Source organism: Mandrillus leucophaeus, unplaced genomic scaffold (assembly GCF_000951045.1).
Source record: "Mandrillus leucophaeus isolate KB7577 unplaced genomic scaffold, Mleu.le_1.0 Scaffold405, whole genome shotgun sequence".
In the NCBI taxonomy this organism is placed as follows: Eukaryota; Metazoa; Chordata; class Mammalia; order Primates; family Cercopithecidae; genus Mandrillus; species Mandrillus leucophaeus.
This window is the reverse complement of record NW_012104310.1, coordinates 2292873-2316813: the sequence shown is the minus strand read 5'-3', so window position 1 is coordinate 2316813 and position 23941 is coordinate 2292873. Positions and strand designations below refer to the sequence as shown.

The 23941-nt window shown below is 36.0% G+C and overlaps 1 protein-coding gene across 1 annotated transcript in view; it reads right to left on the bottom strand.

The window, feature by feature from the left end:
* Positions 1-14727: 14727 nt before the first annotated feature.
* The window catches only part of NKAIN2 (Na+/K+ transporting ATPase interacting 2), a 164466-nt gene continuing 155252 nt past the window's right edge, over positions 14728-23941 (bottom strand). The window contains exons 3-4 of the mRNA XM_011992165.1: positions 21954-22035; positions 14728-17171 (exon numbers count right to left, since the gene is read on the bottom strand). Of these exons, the coding sequence (XP_011847555.1) occupies positions 17162-17171; positions 21954-22035 (92 nt within the window). The 3' untranslated portion in view covers positions 14728-17161. The remainder of the gene's footprint in view (positions 17172-21953; positions 22036-23941) is intronic.

The window sequence follows — 23941 nt, the reverse complement described above, 5'->3', positions numbered from 1 at the left end:
TCACTTACCTATGATCACACAGCTTGTTAATGAGTCATCTTATTTTTCCAGTGTGTGTTCTGGGATACCCCACAGTTATCCTATACCCTAACCCTGTACAGAGATATATATCATAAATTTTTTTCAGCAAAGAATGAAGGGGTCAGAGTACATTACAAAAAGTAGCTGGGTAGAAACAGAAAGAAGATCAGTTCAGGGAAGTGGAATCTGAAGGGATCCAGAAAGAACACAGGAAATGGAGGTTAAGCTGAAGCGCAATGGACACTTGGGAGGAGGATGACACAGTACATTATCAGATGGCCATCAGAGACCAAGAGGTGTTGGATCCCAAGGTAATCAGCCAAAGTATGGCATGACCTTGGTAGTGCCAAACAGGGACATTGAAGTCTTCTTAAGTAAATGAAGAAAGCAACCAGGGTAATCAAAGGATCTCTACATGAATGCCAAAGTCTTCAATAAGGATAGAGTTGGGCTTAAGAAAGATACTGACGTGAACAGTAGAAGGGAGAGAAGGACTAGGAGACAGAAGATCATTGCAACAAGGATGGGTGGTGGATGGTAAAGTCTGATATGCACATCAAGTGATTTGAGATTTTAAAATAAGGATGAAAGAAGGTACAAAAATGTTAATGTTGAGAAAGAAGATTACACTCAAGCAGTATGCCCTAAGAAATATTAAGTATGGGAGAGAAATAGCTTTTATGTATGAAGTCTTCAAATTCATGTAACAACCATCAGAGGTGACATGCCTAAAATAATTCAAATGACAATAAAATTGTGCTTAGTTGTGAAAAACACACTTTATTCAAGATCCAGTCATAATTGTAGATCTGTTAGCTTCCACCCAGGTCTAATTGCAGTAGCACCAAATTGAAGTTATGGCTTTTACTACCTGAAGACAAACATTCCATTTAGCCTTTCAGCGTTTTATCTTTCAAGTGTGAAAAATACATGAAAACTAAGGCATTTTTCCCATTGCTTGAAAAGGGAAACATTTCATTTTTATTTTTGATCCTCCTTTGGTCTAGATACCCTAGGACAATCAGTTAACACATGCTTAGGGCAAGCCCTCTGGCATGATTCAAATTGAACTAGGATAGGGCCTTCTGATTTCTCCAACTATTTTGAGAGTAAGACAATACAGTACGAAAAGATAGAAAACCTTTGCATAATTGCAAATTATTTTGATCTCTCTTTCTTAGAAGATAGAGAAAAGGTGGCATAGAAGAAACAATCAGCGCAAAATGGGTTTTACATAATCTGTTGATTACTTTGTTTTTTCTACTACTTAAGAATACTGGATTATTAAGAATTTGTAAGCTTTTTATAGTATAAATGCCAATCACCAGAGGCATTTTATTTTTCCTTACTAAGACCATATTCACTGTCATTTGCTGAGGGAAATCTCATTAACATGGATAAGAAATAAACCACTGAAATTAGACTGTTTTTGGCCATAAGTGGTTATAGTCAGCATTCATATCTATAGAACTCACTGTACACTTACCATATATTACTAATTCTTTACGTTCAGTGAGGCAGAAATCTTGGTCTTAAAATATATTTGTATTCCATCAGAGTTGATAGTACACAGTGGATCCTGAACAAATTGAGTTGATTAATACAGCTGTGAAAGACAGGATATATTAAAATTCATTGATAATCTCAATTGGAAAATTTGAGATCTGTTCCTCTGCACATACATGGCTTAGTGTATATTTATAAGTGAAACGTCTGGTGGACAACGTGAGACTATTCCAGCCAAAATTATTTCTGAAAAGTGGGCATTTATTTATGCAATGAGAAATTTACAAATAAATGATGATGTATTTCAGAGCTTGTCTTTATAAGATTTGCACTCAACAGTTTCCAAAGTTAGAGAAAAATATATATCATAAATTTTTTAAAAATCATACATAACGTTCAAGTACAATCTTCATTACAATTTGAAGATATGAATATATGTATATGTGTGTGTATGTGTATATATATATATATGTACTCTCCAGAGACCCTTAGTTATCAATATCCTCTTAATGATGAAGACAGAGTCGTTGACGTCTTTCTTATTGCCCATGACTATACACATCACCTGCATCTGTCAGTACTATGTTTTTACTTTGCTGAGTGCTCCATTGTGGAAGCACATATACTTTTCTTTGCCTTGTTTCTGGATGTGAATGTTTCCTCTTCTGATCTATCAATGATTGGGGTTATTTTGAAATAACAAGAAACAAGTAAAAACCCATATGGCAGATATTTTTAAAAGAAGTGTTTATTACCATTTTTGGATAAGCAGCTATTCTGTCTTCACTGAAGATAAAGTAAATGTCAATAATCTTAAATTTCTGAAAAGCGTACTTACAGTAGACACAAGATTGAATTTCTCTGCAGTGAATATTGTTAGGGTCAGAATAGATTTTGCTTATGAAAAACCTTGGCCATCTTAATGAGATCTGAATTATCATAGACAAATGTACACTTTTCATATTTTGGAAATTAAAAAAAAAAACAAAATGAGAAGTTCCTACTAAAATGCTCTTGCTACAGAAACCTAGTTCTTCCCAGGAACTAGCCCACACCTTGGTATAAGATGCCTTTTCTGAGCATCAGCATTCTTAATTGTAACATATAATGTCATGAAAGATCCTAAAAATCTTAAAAGGGTTCACAGAACTACTAAAATTAGGATTAAGTCCTCTGCTTCCTATCAATATAAGTTAGAATTCTGAAATTCTAAGAAAAGACAGATTCTTCAAGATGAACTAGTCACTTCTTTCTTTTGATGCAGGAGATTGCTGAGTATTAGGCTGAAGGTATCCAAGTTGAAGAGACATGATGAGACTCTCAGGCCACTGCTATTTCCACTGCATCCCATTGTTGCTAATGATTCATAAAATCCAGCTCATTTCTCATACATCACTTCTAAAGACTCACTGTGAGTAAAAGAAAAAAGAAAAGAAAGTCTTTAGAATGGATTAGCTGCTATCTATCAATTCATAATATTTTTATGGAGTTTTCTATAATATTATATTATCCGTTAATTTGGGTTCACAATAGCTTAGGAAAATATGGGCTATGCCATTGAAAACTTTCCACAAAAGCATAACATAAATTCACATTTAAGTGTTCATTAAATAAAAATATTACCTACACATAATAAAAATACTACAGAAATTTATAAAATGGCAAATAAAAGTCATCCTCCCCATACATTTCTCCTTGTAGAAAAGAACATTGATATGTACAACAGCCTATGTACATAGTTCTTTGTGTGTTCTTAAAAACAAACAGAAGTGAAACTGAACATATTGCACTTTGCTTTTGTTAATTTGCTAGTTTATCTAGGCCTATTTTTATTTTTATTTATTTATCTTTTGACATGGGAGTCTCACTCTGTTGCCCAGACTGGAGTACAGTGGCACAGTCTCAGCTCACTGCAACCTCTATCTCCCAGATTCAAGTAATTCTTGTGCCTCAGCTGCCTGAGTAGCTGGGATTACAGGTGCATGTCGTCAGGCCCAGCTAATTTTTGTATTTTTAGTAGAGACAGGATTTCATCATGTTAGCCAAGCTTGTCTCGAACTCCTGGGCTGAAGTGATCCACCTGCCTTGGCCTCTCAAAGTGCTGGGATTACAGGCATGAGCCACTGCAGCCAGTCTACCTCATTGTTTTTAATAGATGCAAAATATTTTCTGTTACATGGTGTACCATAATTTATCTAATTTTCTATTGAAAAATATTAGGTGAATTGAAGTCTTTGGGTTTTTTTTTTATATATATAAGATAAGGCTTTTAAAATTTATCTTATTGTTCCAAAGATCAAAAGTCCAAAATGGGTTTCTCTGGGCTTGAATGAAGATGTCAACATGTGTCCTCCAGAAGGAACATGGTCCTGTTGACATCTTCCTTCCATTTCTTTGCCTTTTCTGGCTTCTAGAGGATGTCTGCATTCCTTATCTCATAGCCCCTTCCTCCCTCTTCAAACCCAACAGCATTGCATCCTTAAGTCATTTTGACACTCTGACCTCTGCTTCCTTTGTCACATCTCCTTTTCTGACTCTGGTCCTTCTGCTTCTCTCTTAAAAGGACCTTTGTAATTACATTGGCTAATCTAGCATAATATCCCCATTTCAAAATCTTTAAATTAATCACATCTACAAAAGGGACTACAAAAATCCCTTTTGCTATAAAAGGTAACGTATTTGTATGTTTCAGGGATTAAGACATGCACATCTTTGGGTCATTATTCTGCCTGCCTCAGTCACCTGTATTTATTTGTGTTGTTTTAAACCACTAAGTTGTGATCATTTGTTATAGCACCAACAGGAAACTAATATAGTGGTTTTAATCTAGAATTACAATTTAAGGGTCATATCAGCTGTTGTATGTTTCTCTTTCTTTAAATACAAATAGAAATTGTCAACCAAAGAAAGACTGAATTTGTGACCACACTACTAATAATCATAATATACATAAAAAGCTGTTGACTTTTATGGATGAAATGTAAGAAACTTTATTGTTTTAGGAAATACTTTTTTTTTCTTTTTTCTTTTTGTTCTGATGCCTGGTTTTTCATTTTAATGTTCACTATTTATGAAACAGAAATTACCAGGGTGTTTAATGCGGGTAGAATGAGGGAATACCATTACACTGCTGTTGGAGAACTGGAAGTTTTAGCTTTTCTTTTGTCTTCTAACGTAAACAGTTCCTCAGGAAGATGTAACATTTTGTGGCGACATTGAATGCTGCCGGTAAGAATGCATGGCACTGACATCAAATACCAAGCAAGGCCTGCTTTACTGCCCATCACTGTTCCTTTCTGTTTCCGCTCAGCTCTTCTCTGTTAGTTTTCATTTTAAATGTCAAGCACAACCAAAGTGGGAACCGTAGAGGAAAGATCTTATAGACACAATATGTCATAAACGCCTTGTTTTCTTTGAGAGTTGACCAAATTTGTCAAAGTTTACTGAGCTTTTGTTTCTTTCTCCCTGCACAGACTGGGAAAGCATGTTGATGAACATCCTGTGGTCATGATAGGACCAGAGATAAGCCACGAAAGGGATAATTCTAGCATCTTCTCCTGAAATCCACTCTCTTCCTAATGATCCTTTGTTGTCAAGAAATCCCATTTCATGTCTGAATTAAATGTATTTGTGGAAAGTGGGAGTAAGTGAGGTGGGTTGAAGGAAGGAAGTTCCTTGAATAGAGTGGGAACAATTAATTCTGTGAGTGAATGAATAAGATTGACTATAATCAGAGAGAGAAGCCTTCTTGATATCAAAGAAAAAAACATAGCTACTTATATCTGCATACTGTCCTCTGGAGATTTTGTTTATTAGAGGTTAGAACTGTGGGATTTTATGAACAGAACAACTTGGTTTGAAATTTGGGTCTACTGCTTAGGTGCTGTGACCATGTAGAATACTGTGTCACTTATTGTATACTTAATATTATCTTACATTGCAGAATGTTAAAAAAAAAAAAAAAGAAAAAAAAGTAAAGGAAACTTTAGTATTCCAGTGCTTCCAATATATACCCATATAGAAAATATAGATGAAGAAAATATAATCTTTAATTACATAAAATATAGTCATTTCAATTTACTCTTTTGACATGGAATGTCTCAATTCAAGATGCATTATAATTGGGTATATTTTTAGCTTCTACATGCATATTAACAATAAATCCACCTTATGTTCAATAATTGAACTTACACTATCATTAACCTTAACAATTCTTATTTTATAATTTTAGCTAAAAAACAGCGCTTGCTGTTATTTAAAAATTTTCTTCTTGAATTTACATTCTCAGAATCCCTTAGTTGAATTATATTCATGAATGTTAGTACCCATGCACTATAATGAATTTCAGTTAGTCAAACGAAACATCTCTTTTTAATAGAAGTGCAATAAAAACATGACTTCATGTTTTTATTATATTTCTATCGTGTTGAAGATATTATGTTTTTATCATGTCAGCCAGGCTAGTCTCGATTACATGTTTTTATCATGTAACTAGACATTTAATTCAATTCATTAAATGGTTCATAACTACTCACCAGCCTTGGTATCCATCTAATACTTTGGAAACATAATCATTCATCATTCTTAGATAAATCATCCTGAGACTATTTTTACTAATAAGTAAAATAAGTCTTTTTTTTCTTTACAATATTTGTTTTATTTTAATCAAGACTAAGAGCTTTAACTATGAAATGTTAATTAGCCAAATGTCTCCAATTCTCTATCAGGTTTTAAATAATATACTATTATCTAAACATTTCCACATCCTTACCCCCTACTTACTAGTTCTTTACTACATTGTTTCATAAATAACCTTTTCAAATCTGTAATCTGAACCAACTTTTAGATAACTTCTGAATTAGACAAAATGATTCTTTTCTGACTAATAACATAACCCTTTTGGGCACATTTTGTATACAGAATTATGTGTTAACTAGAATTCTTATGTTTAGTAACCTAAAACTTTAGTGAGACCCTAAAAAGCAAGAAATCCTGAACCATCAGCTATAGGCATTTATAGACAAGAACAATTCCATAATTTTAGAAACATGTTTTCCTGTATCATAATCCTTTCTCAATTGGAAATGACTCATATATTCAATGAGTATCAAAAAAAATCTTAAGATTTTAATTTATGCAAAAAGTTTACCTAAAACATTTATCCCACGTACATGGACTCAATTCCCTCATTTTTAAACAGTTTATCTAGATTACTTCTGTAAACTGAGATATTGGACACTATCATTTGAAGTTAGTTATTTCCTTGTTAATCATGTTTTTAATCACCAGAGAACATCAAATGCTCACCTAAACCTAAGTAAGAGCCTCAAAGTTAAATACATGGGTATTTTTGCCAACAACTCAAAATCAAAAGATTTAGCTAATACCAGCTTACTCTCATTTGTCAAAAAAAGGCACACAAACCAAGATCATTTTGTTTTGGCTGGGTTTATAGTTTTATAACCTTCTATGCTAAACCCTGACATCTCAAAATATCTAGCAGAGACAAATATAAAATCCAGACAAAAATGTACGCTGACAATTCTGAAGGTATTTCTATTTTTATTTTACCCGTTATTTTAAAGTCAGCTTGTTTTGTAAAGTTATACTTAAGTCACATGAACTTGAAGATTGCTTGGACTTATTTGCTTAATTTATTAGCGCTCTTTTACTTATCAGCCAATCTGATAGACACAACATATAACAATAAATTACATACAAATAAAGACATCTAGACATGTACACACACATGAATGAAGATCTAATGGGTTGGAATCCTAGCCATGAGATAGCAATACAAGCTCACTGGTTTCACTTTGCCACAATAGGTAATCCAACGAAGGCTGTGAACCAAAATTTCAGGTACAGAAGTTTCCCTGGCAGTTTGATTTTTAAAGCCAAACTCTCCAGACTCCAAAGAATACTGGGCCCAAACAGCACCAAAGGAGAGCATCACAGGTTAACCAGGCCCCCTGCTTAGAAGAGCAGCACAAAAGCCTGGCCACATGCAATGCCATCCCACTTTCCCATTCAACAGCAAACTTCAGATTCCAAACAAGATTGGGGCCAAACAGTATTGTAACTGTGAGAGAAAATTCGTAAGAGGGCCTAGTACTGGGCCTCAGCACTTCTGCCAAGGGCGTCCGCTTTGGAGAGGTTGAGGACTGGAGGATCTCCCGGAGCATCCCCCTTTGGTGTCCAATCTTTCTTAGAGTGTCAGACGTCTCTGACCTTAGGTGGGCACTGGTGCCACTTGCAAGTTTTCCCACCAGAGGCGATGGTCCACTGTGAGCTTTCCTTTTGTCCCTGGATGAAGGCCTTGACTTCTAGCATCCTTATAACTTGATAAGGCCATGCTTTCCCATGTTTCCTGTTCCATGAGCTTTAATGATAGGAGCTGGAGGCTAGGCGGGTTTCTCTGCCCTTAGCCAGTGGACTCCTGGCTGGTTCACCAAAATATGTTACCAGTTGAAGGTGTCCAGGTTCTTGGCGTCTGGAACAAAGAACTTCATCATAATCATCTGTAATGGTCAGAAAGGGGAAACAACTCTGATGCTCTCCAACAAGTGAAAGGTATACAAGCCATAGTATATCCATACCATAAAATCCTCACTGCCCAGGAACAACTTCCAGGGCTCCCAAATCCTTCATATCCCACCAGGAATTTTCCGTAAAATAAGTCTTAATTTCGATTTATTTCAGTAACAAATGGGCGTAAGGGTGAAGTGGCAGCTGGGGTGGAAAGATGTTTTTACTCTTGACTCCTCTAGCAGGCGCAGCTGGCTTCATGGGCATGTGATGGGTGCAGTTTGTTGCATATGGTTCCCATTCTCAGAGGGGTCTGGTGGTTGGTTTATCACTCTACAATCCTCTTCATGAAATTCTTAAGGTGTTATTTTTCAACATGTGGTTGGCAGAGGGGATGTCCTGGGGTGTGTTCATGGAAATTTTGTGATTCAGCAGCAGTGCCCAATGGCACTGGCACTGGGCCCTGGGCACAGCATGCAGGTGCATAGTGATTGGCCTGGCTACCTGGCATGCATGCACAGGATGGAGGGTGCCCCGGGAACCACTGGGCTTAGTGCGTGACCCAGATGGGACCTGGAACTATATTGGCAATGAGAACAGTGACAGTAGCTGCAAGGTATCTGTACCTTGTATCTTGGGAAAACAGGGGACCCAGGCGGTGTTGGGAACCATGGGAAACCAACTTGCCCGTTAATCCCCCAAGAGAGCAACTCCTTGCAGCTTCTGCACAAATATTCCCTAGTTTAGTGTTGGGACAGTAACTCTCGGTGCTCAACCAGTGAACTTTGTCAGTAAATTATTGAAAAATAAACTCACATACACATAGACATTGCAATAAAGCATATCAGGAAGTTAGTTGAATTAGAAATTATTCAAGGAGTTTACAGTCTTCAGTTTTGAAAACTGTTGAAACATTCCAAATCATATATCCACAGGCTTACAAAGAAAATTAACTTGAATATTGTAGCATTTGCAGTAAACCGAAAATAACTCTATTGTCACATAAAGCTTGAGATAAACAGATTACCAATAAAAAATAATATGAAAAATTGATTTTCTTGTAATGAAGGATATAGTGATAGAATACATAAACATGTTTTGAATTATATACAAATCACGAAGCCACTTTCAGTTTCTTTTATAATCTCCACAAATTATAAGAAATGTCAGAGAAAACACTAAAATGCCACTGAATAGCTTTTTATTTAAAATCAAATCCAAATGAATTAAAATTCTAATTAAATTTAGATAATTAAAAATTTAAAAAGGAAAAACAATTATTTAAAAATTAAGTCAAAATTTGTTTTTATTTTAAATCAGTTAATTTAAATAATTTAAATGATTTAAAATTATGTAAACATTTTTAAAAACATTTCATCTGAATTTTAAAATTTAGATAAAACTAAAGAAACTAATTTTTATGAAGAGTTAAATCTTTTCAGAAAAAGTGTTTTGTGAATTATCAGCTCTAGATGCCTAAAATTTATCTTATAATTATTATTATTATTTTTGAGAGAGTCTTGCTCTATCGCTCAGGCTGGTGTGCAGTGGCGCTATCTCAGCTCACTGCAATCTCCACCTCCTGGATTCAAGTGATTCTCCCGCCTCAGTCCCCCAAGTAGCTGGGACTACAGGCCTGTGCCACCATGCCTGGATAATTTTTGTATTTTTAGTAGAGACGGGGTTTCACCATGTTGGCCAGGCTGGTCTCAAACTCGTGGACTCAAGTGATCCGGTTGCCTCGTGCCCAGCCAAATTTATCTTTCAAAATTATTTACCTAATTATTTTCAAAGTAATGTATCAGAAATGTATCCCAATATTTTCACAGTCTGTAAAATATTCATAATAGCTCCAGCAACAGTTGGGTCAGCAAAAAGATTCTTCTTAAAATTAAAAAGCACAAGAAATTGCAATGCATTTGCAAGAATGGCTGACATCTTTTTCAATTGTATTGATTGAAAATGAGCTGGCTAAAAGTTTACATTTTTATGATTTAATCAATGAAGTTGCAGAAATGTGAGTCAGGAAAATCTTATAATCATTGAGAAGTCCCATTAATAAAGTATGTTTATTATATTATATGCAATTATGACACATTCTTTTTATATTTTATAATTATATATTGTTACTCATATATTATTACTACCCTTGTTATACTTCATAAGTAAGAAAATATTGTTAAAGGAAAATGTTTTATACTTTAGTACCTTTGGCAGCATGTTCTTCCTACCCTTTGAATGAAAGGCCCGTTTTCATTGTTCACTGGGCCCGGCAAACTACGTAGCTAGTGCTGGACAGCAAGATTTAGTAAAGAAGTTCATCTCCAGAAGATTTCTCCTTGAATCCTTACTATTCTGTAGATGAAAAATAAAAATGGCATGTATTTATGGGTACAACATAATGTTTTGATATAAGTATATATTGTTGAATAGCTAATTCTAGCTAATTAACATATCTATTACCTCACGTTTCTCTTTTTTTTTGTGGTCAGAACACTTAAAATCCATTCTCTTAGACAACTTCAAGTATTCAGTGCATTGCTACTAATAAGTACAGTTACCAAGTTGTACAAGGATCTCTTGAACTTATTCCTGCTGTCTAACTGAAATTTTGTATCCTTTGACCATTACCTCTAATCCTCCCCACCCTGAGCCTCCGGTAACCACCATTCTACTCACTGCTTCTATGAATTCAGCCTCTTTAGGTTCCACACATAAGTGAGATTATACAGTCTATGTCTTTTTGTGTCTGGTTTACTTCATTTAACATAATGTCCTTTAGGCTCATCCACATTGCTTTAAATGACAGGATTTCCTTCTTTTGCAAGGCTTGAATAGTATTCCATTGCAGGCATATATTTTATATATATATACACACATACATACCACATTTTCTTGATCCACTTATCCCTTGATGGATACTTTGGTTGATTCTGTATCTTGGCTATTGTGAATAATGTTGCAATGAGCATGGGAGTGTAGAGATCTCTTTGACAGGATGATTTCATTTCCTCTGGATATATACCCAGTAATGGAATTGCTGGATCATATAGTAGTCCTATTTTTGATTTTTGGAGGAACTCCATACCATTTTTCATAATAGCTGCAGTAATTTACATTTCCACCAACAGTGCACAAGGGTTCCCTTTCCTCTGCATACTTGCCAACACCTATCTTTCATCTTTTTGATAACAACCATTTGACAACAGGTATGAGATGGAATCCTTACTTTTTTTTTTTTTTTTTGAGATGGAGTCTCACTCTGTCGCCCAGCCTGGGGTGCAGTGGCGAGATCCTGGCTCACTGCAAGCTCCGCCTCCTGGGTTCACGCCATTCTCCTGCCTCAGACTCCCGAGTAGCTGGGACTACAGGCGCCCGCCACCACGCCCGGTTAATTTTTTGTGTTTTTGGTAGAGACGGGGTTTCACCGTGTTAGCCAGGATGGTCTGGATCTCCTGACCTCGTGATCCGCCCGCCTCGGCCTCCCAAAGTGCTGGGATTACAGGCGTGAGCAACCGCACCCGGCTGGAATCCTTACTCTTTGCAACTTAAACTGACAGGTGATTTGGCCCATTAGAAACAAAAATGTTTCCTGTTTCAGATTATTTATTTCTCTTTCAATATCCAGAACAACACAAACACTGAATGTGTTTTTGTTTTACCATGAATTATTAGCATGGGTCCTGGCCTCTCGGCCATCTGTTCCTCCTACCTTCCTGCTTTTGGAGATAAGGAGGTCATCTATGGTGAAGCCAGTTCCACGATGTGTGGAACACAAGGTTACTACTTTTAAGAATAATTTTTCATAGCTTTCCTTCAATTTGATACTTTCCCATTGATTTCCAGTTTGTAAGTCTAGCTATTTGACTTCATCCTGAGCGTATCTTGGTCAGCCTGAGTAAACAACGACAAGAGGCTCAGGTGTTCTGGTGGCCTCCAGTTTGAAGTCTGGAAGACGTATGTCTGGACAGCTGTGTGCAAAACCTTCTGTACATGAAGATCAGCATATCCCCAGATGATATGATAAGTAAAACTAGAAGAATAATGAAGAAAAATGATAGGCTCATGGAAGGGAATAAACAAGGTATGCCTCTGGTAAATAACTCCCTGAAGGACTCTTAGAAAAGACTTACTGGTTAATTGAATCAATCCATCATCCTTGGGGTGACGGCACCAAATTTGCAATCTTTTTTGGGAGTTGTTTTATTCCTTTCCAATACAGTTTAAATTCATAGAATAAGTAGTTAAAATATACCTGTTTTATTATTAAGGTGTCACATTATGAAGGTACTTTCATTATAGAAAATGCTCACATTAATTTTAATAACAATTTAGAACGAGTAAGAGCATCAACATGTGGTTTGTAAAAGGATTTTTTCTCTCTGAATTTGTCTTACAGAAATTAACTTTTATTATTTTAAAATTTTAAGCGCGTTTGCTTCTAAACTCCGTAATAATTAAGGATTTTTAAAAAATAACCGTCATTATAAAAATCTGCCTTTATCCCTTTTAGGAGGAACTCAGCTTGTCCTTTTTGCTGTTGTGGGTAGTCATGTCTCCTAACATTGTGCAGATTTCAGTGGGAGATGTGATCCTTGAATGTATTATCTAGTTCAAGTTTTGTTGAATTTAAAGTCATAAAATACATGTATGTTTTATGCATTTGGCCCTCACAACCATCAGAATTGTTTCAAGATGCTTGCATATTGTAAACTGGACATTGTGTATTAATCACAGACTTTGTTCTTTCCTTTCTTGGAGTAGGTGGAAGATAGGCATAAATAAAAGGAAAGGAGCATCGGGCAATGGATCCTAAGCAAAGATTTGCATGTGACAAGAATAATTGGAATTTTACAATGTAAGGATATTCATGTAAAAGCTTCCTAAGTACAAGTGTTGAGTGCTAAAATTTTACCAAAGACAGATGAAACATCTGAAGAAATATTTTCTTGAAGAGTACTGAAAATAGTCAACACGAGACTGCTTATGTAATCTTAATCTCTCTGGTATTAGTTACATCTAAGTGTACTGTAAATGAAATAACAGAAAAACATATAGCCCTGAAATTGAACACATAAGTGTCTTACTAATGTATAAGAACACATCATATCTACATGTTTGCATATTAATTTGGATTATGTTTTTAAAAACTATGATATAATAAAATATATTTAACATTGATACTACACTGAACCTGATACATAATAATTCAGAAATATTTTATGATTTAATACTGTTTTAGGGCCTTCCTTATCAAAGTTTATTTGAATTTATAAAACTCAGGGTCAGTTGATAGAGTCCGGGATTTGTTTTATTCTATTCTGACCAGAGTATACATCCTAAAATTTGCTGTGCAATGATGAGTTATTTGCATTTTCAGGACACAAGCTGATATTGAATAGTTCCTTAACTGCCTTAGTAGGTTTTATTTTATGGGTTTGAATTATGAATTGGTTTGGATCTCAAAAGTTTGTTCTAAAATGTGACCTGTTTAAAATGAGTTTGTATTTCTGAATTAAAATGGTCTACTCATTATAGTAGAGTGAAATGTATCAGATGTATAGCAGAGTGAAATGTATCAGAGGTTATATTTTTTAACAGTTAACAGATGCAGATCCTGGTTCCACAGGATTTTACCAAACTCACGATCTATTTAATTGAGAACTCCAGAAGAAAGAATCCTTTCTTTACAGTATATATACATATAGTTGATCTATCAGTTTTGTCCTTTTTATGCAACTACATTGTTGTGTGCATTTCACATCACAGTGTGAAGAAACATCCTGACAGTTATTCACAGTGACTTCAATGAACACCATATCAGTATACTTTTTACACAGGGGACAAAAGTAAAAGCCAGCTTGATCATTTACAAGGCTTTCACCATGCAGCTGAGACGTCAAGGACTACAAGTTGATCTTCAGCTTCTTAAAATATGGCCTCGAAGCCTTTCGTGTCTTCAGTCAGCTCCAGCATTTTGACTGATGGGAGCTGGTGTGTGTCTGTGTGCAGTGGGAGAAAGGACATAATTCTGAACCTGACACAGCCTGCACCTGGAGCAGCCTGCGCCTGCTGCCCTCAATTCTTTGGTGCATACAATCAACCTCATCTGAAACATTGTTTGTACAATCACTAATGCCAGTGGCTAATCTTTTCTATTTGCCTGCTTTATCCCAATACTGTCTTCTATTGAGATGAATATCAATATTTGAATAACAATAACAAAAGATTCTGTAATCAAAGTGGAAATAAATGAGTATTTTAGATTATTTTAAATAATTCGGCCTGTAAAAATAAAAAGAAAAACTCTGCCTATAATTTAACCAAGATTTAAAAAAATAATGACCTAACCCTCTGTCAACTATTAGCTTGACGCTAACTCTAAATCCCAGATAGAAGGTGGGGTGGGGGAAAGTTCTCCAAATGACAAGTCTATTGCAGGCAGTCTTCTAAAAGAACCCTCAGTGTTAGCAGATAATGAAAGTACATGTTACCTATGACTGAGCAGAAATGATGCCATGACCTGGCAATTTCTTTTCACTGCTGACATATCCCTGCACTGCACAAAATATCAGTGTTGCCTTCATGTACATTTAATAGAGTTTCTCTGTCAATGACATAAGCAAATACACCATGAGAAGCAGCAGGGGTTTTCAGGGATGGCTCAGAAACTTAAGCATTTTTCCATTTATTTTTAAAATGCAAATTACACGAGTAAGTCAAAAAAATCACTCTGTTAAAAATACATTCAGAATTAACAAATGCAAAAAAAAGGACACATCAGGATCATAACTCTTGCCTTCTGAATATTAGGTTTATAACAAAAGCTCAGCCTAGAAAAATAGCATTCTTCACCGGATTTTGAGGAGGATACAGCTGTACAACTGTAGATGTTTTCCCAGATATAATCACACTACTGTGCTTACTACTCCCATAAAAGACCTGTCCACCTATTACTTTTTAGTAGTCAACTACTGTTTTTTAAAATTTTGGTGGTGATGATAGTCATGATTTGGTGAAAACTTGGCTGTAACTGAAAGCAGGAATATGAGGGCTTATTTTCTGTAGCCATATACATGTAGTGTAAGGTGAAATGTCACCACAGCATGAACGTACAGTGAAACCTCATTTTAATAGTCACATTAAAAGTCACATTAGAATAGTTTGTGGCATGTATAGTATTTATATTTTAGGAATCAAAGGACAATACATTGGTAAATATTTTTCTCATACATTAAACATGCATGTCACTATAAAAGCGTCTTATGAGGTTTCACTGACATGTTCGCAATTGTTTATTTTATACATGTATGTATGGACAAACATACAACCCACTGAGGAAATTCAAGCATGAGTGCTGGAATCTTTTTTTATAGTTTATGTTCCAATGATAACTCTTTGTTCCTCTATCATTTTCAAATGTTTCTGTGTGTGTATATTACAGACATCCATGCAAACACAGTAATGGAACTGGTGTATGTAGATCTGAATGGGCTAAGGTCCAAAGTAGTTTAATCCAATAACTGAAACTTCATAGAAATCAAAGAAAAAACTTGCTCCATGCCAATTTATAACTTCTGAATTTCACTGCACTAAAGAATGGTGTGTTAGTTTCAAAAAATTGAGTTTAATGTCTCAGGTGTATCCAAGAAAAGATACGACTCATCTGAGTTCCTGATAAGCCTGAGCTAATTATGTTTTCCACTAATGAAAACCAAATAATGCTTTAAAATATAGAACAAAATTTCCTAGGAGTTCAGAATATTCCATAAACACATTGACCTACTATTAAGTTTCCAAAGGCATCTTGTTGCCAACTACGTTAACAGCACAGTTTTTTTTCTGCCACAATAATACAGGAGGATTGAAATACACTCTAACACACAACAGATCCCCCAAATACCACAAAAAGGTCTCAAATATTTCACCAAGGTAACTATTGCTCCCCCCACCCACCCAAAAATAATCTTGTACGCTGAAGTTAGAAAAAAAAGTTCACCTACGTAGAGTCTTCAATTTGAATTAGATATAAAAGAGTAAACATAGCTAATACATATTCAGTTGGCCTCTGTTGATAGAAATCCACAGCTGTTTCTGTGTTAGTAAAAGACAATTGTAGATACTTATAAAAGCACCTAGAGTGCAATAAATAAAATCAGCGAGTTAAGCCATTTCTGCTTTCTGCTTCCAGTAGATTAGTGAGTTTAGTAGATTAATGTTTTACTCTGTCCCATCCCCAACCCCATCAGAAGACCATATTTTAGAATTACAAAGATGACAAATATTGTTATTGTTACTTGTCTCTTTTGGGCCACCATGGAGGCTCTATGGTAAAGCACTTTGCTGACAGCTGGCACTTTTCTTATACAGACACACTGGAGCTGCTGAGCTATTCAGTCTTGTTCCTTGACATGAAACACACAGGCTTGAACTCATTCAGAATTAATAGCAGTGTGTTAGCCTAAAGGAAGTGACTTGGGGCTGTCTGCACTGAGATTCTTGGGCACACAACATAGGTGGGTTAAGGCAAGTATGTACGGTACAGCCTTTAGGGCAAACAATCTGCCATTTCGGACTTCGGGTACAAGGTCATCATGACATGTTTTGTTTGTTTTTGCAATTACATTGCCTAAGTAGCCGTGGTGCTGTCAAGATGTGTGGAGTGCAGAAGACAGAGCTCTCAAACTAATGTGCCTTGGATGACTTCCCAGCTCACAGAGGCCGACCGGCTGGGCTGCAGAGGAGTTAGCAATGGCCAGCAACCGTTGGGCATCAACACATCTCCTTTTGAACTTTCCAAAGGCCTGGGAGAAAGGAGCCTGCTTTCAGGAAATCCAAGATGGGCGTGTCCTGCATATTTGTCTGTTTCAGTTAGAAAGAGGAGGTCAAGTGGAATTGGTGTGTGCGTGCTCACGTGTGTGTGTGTGCGTGTGTGTGTGTGTGCGTGTATGTGTGTCAGTGTTGTATGTAGAGGCTTTGCATTTGTTTTGTTAATACGTATATGTATTTAAACTCGGTTGCTTCTTGCTCTTCATAAAATGCAGGAGGCCACTGCGAAAAAAGTTCTTTGAAAGTTTCGTGGGCTGACATACTGAAGTCATCTGTATTATTTTGACCTAAGAGAGAGAAAAGATGTTTTTAGTCAAGGGAGAAAGCAACGGGTGCCTATTGCTCACCACCTTCTCTCACCTTTCCAAGCACAAGAGCAAACAAACAAACAAACAAAAAAGAAGCCCAAATTGGGTTTTAAATAATTTTCCTCCTTTTTTTAAATTCATTGCAACTGCATGGATAGAGAGGCCAGTTTTGGTCATTTAGAATCTATTTCCAGGGACAACTGAAATGAATATGTACTTCTGTACAATTAGGCTGCCAAAAAGAATGCAATGTTTTCAAATGTTGTCTGATATACTATAGGATATTCTTATATTGCTGGAAGCCCAATCAGATCTCTACTTGCTCTGACAGTCACTTAGGTCCCTGGTAGTCAAAGCAGCTATTTTGTTAAAAACTTAAGCTGTAGACATGGGATTTTTTTTTTTTTTTTTTTTTGACAGAGTCTAGCTCTGTCGCCCAGGCTGGAGTGCAGACATGGGATTTTTTCTGTGCAGCAACTTGGTTGCTATTGGTTTGTTTCAACAACATTTACCAAACTGTAAGAAAAATATAATTAATATAATTAAAATCTTTCATTTTTAGATTAGTTATACATAATCTGAAAAATTACAAACCAAGAACAGTCACCCAACTTAAGAGGACTGTCTATTCGTTGTTTGCAAGAACTAAAACACAGCTGTGACTGTAGGTCAGCAGTGTTTTCAAAGCTTTGTCCAGGATCTTGGCCACAGAAGATTTACTGGGAACAGTGGGAGCCCCACAGCTAAAAGTGCATATTGCTTTTCAACATTTGTTTTCCTTCCAAGGAACAGCTTTTGTTTCCATTTGCTATATAATATTGTTAGGGTGTTTGAACTGGCCCCTGAAGTTAAATTACTCTTACTTTACAAGACATATTTATGGCAGGTTGACAGAAGGTACACGCTAAATGATAAAGACATAGGAGATGCTAAGTTCTCTGCCTCTCAGTAGGGGATGAGGTTTATAGGTGTGTCAGTTTTGGTTTTTCACTAGATTTTCAATAAACAGTGGCTCTCAGATGATTGGTTTTGTGGGCTATGAAGTTGAAAAGGCCCTTCATTTAACAGTGCATAATGTAAAATAAAAAAGAAATAAACAGAATGCAGAAAAGGGAGAGAGGCACAGCCGTGTATGGAAATGTGGCAGCTAAGTTAGTGGTAAGAATACAAACAAGCCAATTAAAAATCAGAATGTAATACCAGGTCAAACTCGCAGTCTATTTAAGAATTTGGAAAGAACACTGACTGAAGGGGTCAAGAAAACCCACAGATAATCATGGCTGCACCACTAACAAGTTGTGTGACTTTTGTTTTTGTTTTTTTGGGTTGAGTTTCCTCATCTGTAAAATAAAACCTTACTGTTCTGGGTCCAAGGTCTCCTATGGGATGTTTTGTGGAAGGGATGATTGGAGTATTTTGACTACTAATTTTTAAATGTACCTTAAGTATACAAAACTTCCTAAATCTGAATTCCATTAAACATTTCATGACCAGTGAGACTTGAAAGCTCTGATACAATTTTACCACTCTCATGCAGGAAAGAGGAAAACAATATATTTTTTATAACTTTTAATTGGCATTTAAAGTGCTCTGTGGAACAAAATCATGGGAAGTTTTGTCCTCATGGAATTTAATTCTGGACAAAGATATCTATCTTTGTAGAGTCTCTTCTTTAAAGCCCATTAGAATTATAAATGCTTGATTTGAATTTAATATATTAAATTGCATATAACTAGCATTCTCATGTTTATCTTTAGATAAGAGATTACATCTAATGTATTACAGCTTGATAATATTTATTGATCACTCATATTGGCCAATACAATAAAATATTATGTAATAATATTAGTAGCAAACAATTACAAACCTTCTAGATATTTTATTCTTTTTTTTTTTTTTTTTGAGACAGAACCTCGCTTTGTCACCCAGGCTGGAGTGCAGTGGCATGATCTTGGCTCACTGCAACCTCTGCCTCCCAGGTTCCACAGATTCTCCTGCCTCAGCCTCCCAAGTAACTGGAATTATAAGTGTGCACCACCACACCTGGCTAATTTTTGTATTTTTAGTAGAGATGGGGTTTCTCCATGTTGGCCAGGCTGGTCTCGAACTCCTGACCTCAGGTGATCCACCCACCTCAGCCTCCCAAAGTGCTAGGATTACAGGCGTGAACCACCGTGCCTGGCCATATTCTACTCTTGAGCACAAATATATTGATATATGTTACCTGAGTTTATATTATACATTAGCAGTCCTCAACCTTTTTGGCACCAGAGACTGCTTTTGTGGAAGACAATTTTCCCATAGCCCAGGGTTGGGGGGAATGGTTTTAGGATGAAACTGTTCCATCTCAGATCATCAGGCATTAGATTCTCATAAGGATCACAAAACCTAGATCCCTCACACATGCAGTTCACAATAAGGTTCGCACTGCTATGAGAATCTAATGCTGCTCCTAATCAGACAGGAGGCAGAGCTTAGGCAATAATGTTCCCTCACCTGCTGCTCACCTCCTGCTCTGTGCTCAGCTCCTAACAGGCCATGGGCCAGGACTATTCATGGCCCAGAGGACCGCTGTTATATATAATATACCATTTACAGAGGAGATCTTTTAGGAATGACTTATAGTATATGTTACTTCTGACTTGATACAGCCTTTTCATGAGTGATGTTTATTAACATAAGCATTATTCTACCACTATGAATTATGTTTATTAAGCACTTACTATGTGACATGTCCTGTGTTTCATGTGCTTTAAATATATATTCTTTTGTATAATTTCAGAGCAATCAGATAAAGTCTGTATGCTATCTCTATTTTGCAGGTGAGGAAACTTAGGCTTGGTAAAATTAAATAGAGTTATTCAAACAAAGTTACATGCCCGTGGTCGCAGGGAATTTAATCTCAGACAATATGCCTTCAGTAGGTCATCTTAACCACTATTCCTGATTGGTCTACCTTTTTAAATAGAACACTTTAGAGAATGTTACATAAAATATTGAAAAGAATGATAAGGAGTGTCAAGGATTGATCATGTTTTATTGTTTTTGTAGCTATCAAGAATCTTTCTGGGGGGATAGGGAAGGTTTGGCATGCATAGCAAACAACTGTAGTACATGGTGAAAGAAATAAAAGAGAAATATTAGAGGAGAAAAGATTAAGAAATGCTTCATAAAGGAATATATCTTAAGAAAATTCAAAGGATAGTGGGGTTTCAAAGAGTGGAATTTGGAAAAAAGATGGTGCTTGGTGTCTAGAGAACAGCATGAACAATTGGAAAAATACATATATTTGGATAAGGCAAGAGTTCTACTTTGGCTAGAAAAAAGTGGCTAAGGGGAGCTATCAGACTGTTTATGCTCTCAATACATTATAAACTTCAGGAGGACAGGGCTAGTTCTTATTCATTACTACATTTTCCTAATATATCCAGCATCATCTGCATAGGGTTGGGACTCAAACGTTATTAAGAGTTGAAGATAAGAGATACTGTTTCAACAGTAGGTAATAGGGACTCCTTGATAGCTTTGAAGCAGGGAAGTGAAATCATCAGCGCAGTGCTTTAGGATAGTTAATTTGGCAGCCATATGGAGGATACATTGGAGGTTCTGAAATAAGGAAGAGACGGAAAAACTTAACAGGTCATACATTGCATGAATTAGGGCAGTGGTTGTTTTGTGGGGATGTAAAAGAGGAAATGTGTAATACACTGTTTATAGACGCAATGCTTTGAATGAAGCAAAATTTTGGTTGACTTCTTAACTGCTGAAGTCTGTTTTGTGGGTGCTATTAGCAAATGATTTCAGAGAACTACAAGTGACACAAAGAAAAAGGCAGGCACAGTGCAAGATTATTCTTTTTTAAAAAAGAAGCTGAAAAGAGGGATGTTTAAAGATTAATTTCTTTGGAGGAGCAGTACTTACTCCCAAACTCCATTTATTATCCTATACACTAAAGATATTAAAAGGTAAAATGATTCAATGGTGGAGGACAACGACAACAAACACATATCTTCAAAGAGAAGTTCACATTTTAAAATGAATTGGAATCTTACTTTCTATTTTGATCTTCGCTTGCAATTCAGCATATCACTTGATGCTGATATATAGAATTTGTTATCAGTTGTTATCCAAGGGAATTTGCCTAAACACAGATATAAAAATCAGGCTCTGATTGTATGTCTGCTCTGTTGAGTGCTAGAGTTAATGGTTCGATAAGTTTCAGTGTTAATGTTCCAGTCATTTTCACTTTTACATCAGAAAAATGATAGAGAAAGTGTATTACTCAGTTTTTTATTTTTTTAACACTACATATAACTTGGGTGAACCTATTATTTATCATCTAAATGAGAACTCTTTTGAGAATAATAATTATGCCAGGACAACCACTGTAAACTGAAACCAGAACATGTGGTTTATACATAATTACATATAACTGCCTACATTGTTATATAATTTTCAAAAACTACAACTTTTTGGCAACTCAAAGAAGTAGTAGATAATTAACACAGGCTTTTGAGCCATGTAGGTGATACTTATGTAAGACTAAAGGTCACTTTAGAAAAGACATTTCTTAGAAGTCAAATAAGAAAAATTCATGGAAAAATGTTATTGAAACTATACCAGTCAAAACAATATTAATAGAAAAAATACTGGAAGTATGTAACTGAACAAAAGCTGCATGCCATTGATTTTCTATCATGATACAGTTACTTGATTGTCTTTAGTACCCCCAGAAGAACACCTTCCAAGTAAAATACTTACATGTACATAGGCTGTAGTTGTAAATGAGATGTCTTCTGAGGCCCTTGATAGCCATAAGAGTCAAAGCCACCTATGAAATCAACTGAAAAGGGACAATTGTCTTCATTAGTTAGCTTTTCAGAAGAGATAAACATCCTTGATTGATCAAGGCCCCACACAGATTACTAATAAACCTTTTATTAGTAATAATCTATTAAACCTTTAAAAGTAACTAATTGCTAAGAAAAAAGAAATGGAAGAAATGATAGTTCCTTTAAGGTAGTGATTCCGCTGCCTCCCTCCCCGACCACTCATTGTAAGATTCAATTATTGCTTTACAAGAATCTATTCACTTGGTAGAAAAAAATGATGTACTATTTTCAAATAACCAAGACCTAATTGGAGTAATAGAGTTCATTTACACAATGGAGATGCTATATGCCTTTTTGGTTAGTGTAGATTTTCTGTGACATGCTACAAAATGTTATAGCATATAAATATAAATAATGACCACTCAAGTGCATGTATCTACCAGCAATTGCAGCGCTAGTAATAATATTACATGTTACGGTTATCAAGCACAAGGTACTGTGGTGGAGGTCATGTAAATTAACTCAACATTGCTGTCCCTGCCAAATGTGGTTTACGATCCGAAACAATCAGAGGTAAACATGTGGAACACTCTAACCAAATATTCAGATTCAACACATACTTAGCTATGTAAGACACAATAAGATATAATAAGAGTTACTGTGGCAGATTATATTTTCCAAAATGGCAGCAAGAGTATCTCCTATGTTACATGTTTTTACAATATGACTTTAACATTTCTCCCATACAATGGTTTGAGTATGTCTCTTCCTCTTGAACATGGGTAGACCTTTCTGGCAGCTTTGACTATGCTATAAATGACACTATGGGGATTCTAAGGGTAGATTATAAAAGTATCATGCGCTTTTCTCTTGCTCTTTTGGGATGTTCTCTCTTGGAACACAGCCATGATGCCACAAGGAAGCCCAAGCTAGCCCGCATGGAGAGATCAACGAAGGACCAATGGATAAGTGTTTCAGTAACAATACAACTAACGTATCAGCTGATAGCCAGTATCCAAACCCAGGTGTGGGAAATAAAATGCCTTTAAATCAGGGATGTCTTTTGGCTTCCCTGGGCCACATTGGAAGAAGAGGAACTGTCTTGGGTCACACATAAAATACACTAATACTACCGATAGCTGGTGAGCTAAAAAAAATGCCAAAAAATGTCACAATGTTTTAAGAAAGTTTACAGATTTGTTTTAGGACGCATTCAAAGCTGTCCTGGGCTGCATATGGTCTGTGGGCTGTGGGTCGGACAAGTTTCCTTCAAATGATTCTAGACCCTCACTGTTGAGTCAGTTCAGTCTTGGTATCTTCCCAGCTCAGGTTTCTGACATCAGACAACAGAGGCAAGCCATCCCCTCTGTGCCTGTCTGAGTTATTAACCCACAGAACCTATGAGCGTAATAAATGGTTGCTTTATACCACTAAGTTTTGGCAGCAATGGTAGCCGGAACAGTCAAGTCTAAAAGTACTGTGAAAAAGTTTAGTTTTTGTTTTTTCTTTTTCATTTGTGAATAAAGAGGTTTTAGAGTGGGGATAAAAGAAACAAAAGAACACAAGGTCAACAAAATAAGAGAAAGGAGAAAGAAAGTCAAATAGAGATAAGCAGAATGCCCTAGGACACCCATTCCTTTTTTTCTAGCATCTCCTTCTATTGGCTTACTTTGTCTAGTTATTCTCTTACTAATATTTGGGGTGCTACAGACAGAAACTGAAGCAGGGTGCAAAGTAACATAAAGTCCATGATGTCTGTGTAGTGGAGAAATCCTTTGTTTTCTCTTACAAAAAGACCTTATTTTTTTTAGAGCAGTTTTAGGTTCACAGAAAAATGGAGCAGAAAGTACAGATAATTCCTGTATATTTCCTGCCCTGACACAAACACAACATCCCCCACTATCAATACCCTACACT